The sequence below is a fragment of the Leuciscus leuciscus genome, assembly GCF_965113295.1.
Source record: "Leuciscus leuciscus genome assembly, chromosome: 7".
Lineage (NCBI taxonomy): Eukaryota > Metazoa > Chordata > Actinopteri > Cypriniformes > Leuciscidae > Leuciscus > Leuciscus leuciscus.
In genome coordinates this window covers 39,181,811-39,187,316 of record NC_138731.1, presented here as the reverse complement: position 1 = coordinate 39,187,316, position 5,506 = coordinate 39,181,811, and the positions used below count along the sequence as shown (strand labels likewise).

Below are 5,506 nucleotides of genomic sequence, written 5' to 3'. Positions count from 1 at the left end.
AATTTGTGGAAAAGTTGCTCAATATAAAAAAAGACTTTGTAATGAGACTGTGCCTTGATTAAAATAAATGGTTACACTGGGAATATCTATGGTAAGCACAGGCAATATTACAATCACAGATACACGCAATTGCATAATAGTAGGCCAAGTTAGCATTTAAATTATGAACAGCCATACTCTTATGCAAGGCAGACTTAATGACTGGATTTCTGTAGTGCTGTTTAATATGAGACTTGAGCTCCAAACTAAAGACTCAAGTCACCAGGTCCACCAGAAGTATTTTCTGCAACTTTTAAAATATAGTATTTTAAACTATAGGAAGTGGCATTAAATATTAAAGTGCTTTATGTAAAAGCAAAAATTAAAAAGTGCTTTATGTAAAAATATCACCATTTAGATATGATAAAGGATGTTCCTTGAAATACTAAATTAAATCTAGATTAGTTCACAACACACCTAATCAAAATGAAGTGATGAACAGCCCAGAAGTGTAATTGTTGTCATTCTGCAGTGTAATAGGCTGCAATCCATGTTGTGTACACTTGCTAATGAAAATACCCCTCCCATTCACAAATGAAAGTCAGGAACTGTGGTGTCTGGTTGACTGAAACTCCTTCAACAAACTAAAGTTTAAAGTTCTGCCATCTAGTGACAGACCATGAACAGTTACCAAGCAATTAGTCAGTCAATTTTAAGAACTTTTGAGTGAAGTGTACAAGGTAGCTGTATTATTTTTGGACAAATTGGTTCTGCAAAAGTACCAGGAACACATTGTGCAGTGGTCACAGCTTTATTCAGAGTTGCAGCAGAGGGGACAAATGAGCAGCAAAACAAGATACAACAGTATGAAAATTATATTACCATTAGGCAAACTTGTCCTGTATAGATACAGGAAATATATTCTTACTCTAGTTTCTTGACCGCCTTTCTTTTAAGTTTCTTTTGCTGGAGTAGAAGGTCAACATACACACAATGATCCACAACACTTGAAGCACAGAGAAGACCACCATGCAGAGCACCGGAGTAACCAGCAGAAAACACATCTTGTCCTGAAAAAAGGACAGATTTTCATATAGGAAATTAGTCAAGATCAACACAACTGACATGCCTGTAATGGGCCAACATAGCTACCAAAAGTAATTACTTTTAAACAAAACTATACAGAATATTACCTGACAAGTAGAGGTTCTTGATGGGTGTGTTGCACCGGATCTTGGCAATGTCCAGAGGTTGGTATCTCTCCAGATTGTGTTCTGCAGACAACATGGATCCAGATGTGGCACCCAGCCCGTGCATGTTGATGGGACTGACTGCATGCAACAGCGTCACCTATGGAAGGCAGGAAAAGTTACAATCACTCAAGTTAAATTTGTCACTTTATTAATTATCAAGCACCACAAATATGAAACGGGAAGAAAAATGTACCTTCTCTTTCAGCTTGGGGAAGTGGACACAAGCCCAGTCAAAGAGATGATTAGCAAATCTCATCTTGTATTTTTCATATTCTTCACCTCTTTCAGTCTCATTGACATTGTTCCACTGTCCAAACCACTTTGGATTGACCATAGTATGGATCACCATGCGTGACTGCCCTAAAACAAACCACCCACAAATGACACTTTAGTTGGTGAATTTACTTTGATGGTTCTGGGTGTACTAAATACAGAGAGGAAGTTAACCTGGGAAACGAGTGCATGAGGTGGGATCCTTAGCAGAGGGGAAGGAAATGTACATCATGGGGATGCTGTCAGGTGCGTCCGCCTTGTCTGAATCAAAGTACTCTTCCATGCTAAGGAAAGTCAATTGAGTTTATAGTGAGTATAGGTTTGCTTTTAACATTGAAGAAAGTGACTGACTTGAACACCTACGCTTCATCCATGTTGTTGCTCTTATAGAGTCGCATGTTGGTTGAGGAGATGCCCAGTTCTTCATTAGTGGCATTAAAGCCTGCAAACACCTGGAAAAAGCCTTTGCCTGGCTTTAGAGTATGAAGATAATCCTGGAGCTCTGTGCAGATGAAAAAAAAAAAGGGGGGGAAAGTAAAGTCTGGCCAATAATCAAGCATTTCATATGAGTACATTAGACCACTTGTAGGAAGACACTTACTTGGATTTGCCTGAATCTCTGGAGTCAGAAGCTTCTTGAAGGTGGTAAACATACCAGCATTTGAGATGATCACAGGAGCCTGAATTTCAACATCTTTACCTCCTGTCTTCACAGCCACTCCTAGGCAAAGAGACAGCCCTTGTTTGTTTCACACATCTGAAAGTCACTGGAGCCAAATACGCAACGGATGCCACCACATCTGTGACACCTTTCAGTACAAAACCTATTGCCATAAGAACAAGACAACGTGACATGGCCCTAGTTCAAAACTCACCATATGCATTTTGTTTTCCTTCAACTAGAATGCTGGACACAGGAGCATTGACCAGGACTTTTCCTCCATGCTTCTCCAAAACCTGAATGATGTGGTATGGGATCTCACTAGCGCCACCCTTAGGATAGTAAACACCACGCTTGGAGTGGTGCAGGAAAAGGGCATCAATCATGCAGCTGGAGTTTTTGGGTGGGACACCTTGAAATAGCAAGAGAGAGAAAGACAAATTAGTCCCACTTTATATTAAGTGGCTTTAAGAACTATGTACTTACATTGAAATTAATAATTTCATATAATGGACATAGTGTACATGTTTTTACATTGTACTTATATTTTGAAAATGTCTACATGTAATTACACCATTGACCCTTCCTTTATACCTTAACCCACCCATACCTCCACACCTGTCTCTAATCTTACCTGTGTCACACCTCAATAGCAGTGTAAGAGTTTTACAATACAACTTGAACACAAGTACATTGTACTTATTTTTCGATGGAGGTACATAGTACTTAAAACCACTTAATATAGAGTGGGACTGATTAATTCTAAAATGCATTAAAAAGCCAAATATTGGTAACACAACAAGTTTCTCTTACCATAAAATATTTGAGAAAAAACAGTGAGGAGGTCACGGTTGCTTGTAAAAGACTTGACCATGTCTGTTGTACTGGTGCGGGAGTATCTGAAGATTGGGGAGATCAAGTCAGCGATTCCACTCCACAATATGAAGCGAGCAAACCAGAGTGGGACCATCTTCAGCATACACAGCAGATGGATCTTCTTGGAACAGATCTATAAGGAAAAGACAACTTGTGACACCAAAATCACTTCGTAATGCCTAATAAATAAGCTGTTGTGCCATCAACCAAATACCTTCATGATTTTAAAGAGCTCCTCTACTGCTTTAGTATCATTGGGAAACTGCTTCTTAAGATGAGCCTCCATCTGCTTCTTGCCATTGTAAATAGTGTATTTTTTACATTGAGTTCCTTTACCAATAACAACAGTGTCCACATGGGAACCCTGCTCAGCAAAATGCACCTGGCCATCAGTGATCAGATCCAATGCAACTTTCAAGAAGCCATTCTCATGAAGTTGTCCAAGATAATGGAAGCCTTTGACAAATTCACATTGTGTAAGTATCAAAGTCGAGATATTTCACCATTTGATAACTCGTACAACTCCATGAACATCATTGAGGTTCTTACCACAGTCAAACTCAAAGCCTTTCTCAGTGAAGGTCTTACACAGGCCTCCTGCCTGCTTGTCTTGCTCCAACACCAGAACTTTCTTTCCTAGTTTGGCTAGAATTGCAGCGGCAGTCAAACCACCGATACCACTGCCAATCACGATGACGTCCAAGTTTCTGGGCACTTCAAATTCATCAAATTCTGTCGGTCAAGAAGTAACGTTAGTTGCCAATGGACACCTGCCATTTGCAGTCAGCTTGTTTCACTAGCATGCAACACCTCCAAAGTTTACATACCTTTCCGGAGCACTCTGTCCTTTTTCTTCTGCTCTACAACTAGTGGACCAGGAGGACTGATAGTCCCCTTGCACAGTCCACTTCTCCTGCCAAACAGATACCAGAACGTGCCACGGCCCCAATCCACAAGCCATTCTAAGAAAAGCAGAAACCACCACATCTTCAAATCCTGAAAAAGAGGAGCTGGTGTTTTCAGTTTCTGGAGAGAGCACTGGTTATTTCACTCTCTATAAGATATTAAAATCTGAAGCAGCAGCTCTTTCCAGAGACTGCAGACATCAGTTTAGTACTGATGATTGAGTTAAGGCCCTATTTATTAGTCCAAATTGTGGGTGGAGACACTTAATTCAATCAGACTTGCAGATTGATTACTTTGAGTTAGTTGCTGACCTTTCCTTGCAAGGGAATAAATAATCTTTAAAGACAATTGCTACATGTTTGTCTCTTATCCAGTAATAGAAAATTGTTTGCCACCACAAGACACTTGATTCAATCAGACTTGCAGACTGATTGCTTTGAGTTAGTTGCTTATGACGATTAACTGCTGTTTTGCATAAAATGTGAACCAATGTGGGAATGTAAGTATTTTTATAAGTTGGTCAATTAAATAAATCAGCTTGACCTTTTGTATTGATATGGAGAAATGTTTTCCTCCTTATAAGCTTACTCTAATGCAGTCTCTTTAATGTTACTTCATCTTTACTTAGATCAATTTTTGTAAGTTGTATAGGTGATCAAACAGTTCATTGATTTACTTAGATTTACTCAACATATTTTAAGACCTGATTGTTTGCGGAGATAAACTGGCACCATTGAATTGTTTGGAAAATGAGACCAAGATGATTGTGCAAGACAAGTATCATGCTTATAAAGTGCACTCTTCCACATACTGATAATCAACTCTGAGATGGGCAAATATGTTTATTTTGTGTATTACATTTTATCATGCAAATATGCGTAAATGTTCAGGCTACCAAAGCACCCTAACATGTGCAATGTGGCTTTCATAATTATACCAGTTCGTGGCATTTGGTTGAGAGTCGTTCAGAGTCAGTGGTATCAAAACACATTATGACCTGACTAGGCACTCAAAAAGATAAGTTAAGGCTTCAGGCTTACCAGGGTAAAATAAGCATTTGACATTATTCTCTTTTAAACAACTAGGTACAAAAATTCAACTCGCCACTTTTCTTAAAAAACGTTTTTGATTATGCCCGTGGAAATTTTGCTGATCCTTGACGCGATCGCAGACAGCAATGCAAAGTTGATTCTGCACTAATGTGATGTAATATTTGATGTTTAAAAAATATATATATATGTTGTAGATTCATGTAGCAAACAAGAATCGATTAAATCATTGTCTATATTTTGAGACACAGGTCTTGTTTATGATTTTCAGTTTTGCTCAAGGTAATTAAAGCAACAGTTTTTCAATAACGGAAAAATATGTAAAATTATGGTATTTGGGGTAAAATGCACCCCTGCTGTTGGGGTGAAAGGCACAATAATTAACATGATAATAAATAGCTGGCTGACTTTTCCATTTGTTGACATGACATGGTTAGATTTCAGGTGGTAAATATATTAATTTGGGTATCCACCTTAAAAATAAACACCATATTTATAATGAAACCACC

The 5,506-nt window shown here is 38.5% G+C and overlaps 1 protein-coding gene across 1 annotated transcript; it reads right to left on the bottom strand.

Moving 5' to 3' along the window:
- Nucleotides 1-771: 771 nt before the first annotated feature.
- On the bottom strand, nucleotides 772-4,162 carry LOC309502337 (inactive all-trans-retinol 13,14-reductase). The gene is made up of 11 exons (XM_082174707.1): nucleotides 3,870-4,162; nucleotides 3,592-3,774; nucleotides 3,257-3,498; nucleotides 2,980-3,175; nucleotides 2,381-2,578; nucleotides 2,107-2,226; nucleotides 1,869-2,007; nucleotides 1,680-1,789; nucleotides 1,426-1,592; nucleotides 1,173-1,329; nucleotides 772-1,049 (listed from the first exon to the last, which is right to left on the bottom strand). Exons 1-11 carry the CDS (start codon nucleotides 4,027-4,029, stop codon nucleotides 904-906), a joined length of 1,818 nt encoding a protein of 605 aa, XP_082030833.1. The 5' UTR covers nucleotides 4,030-4,162; the 3' UTR covers nucleotides 772-903.
- Between the last annotated feature and the right edge of the window lie 1,344 nt (nucleotides 4,163-5,506).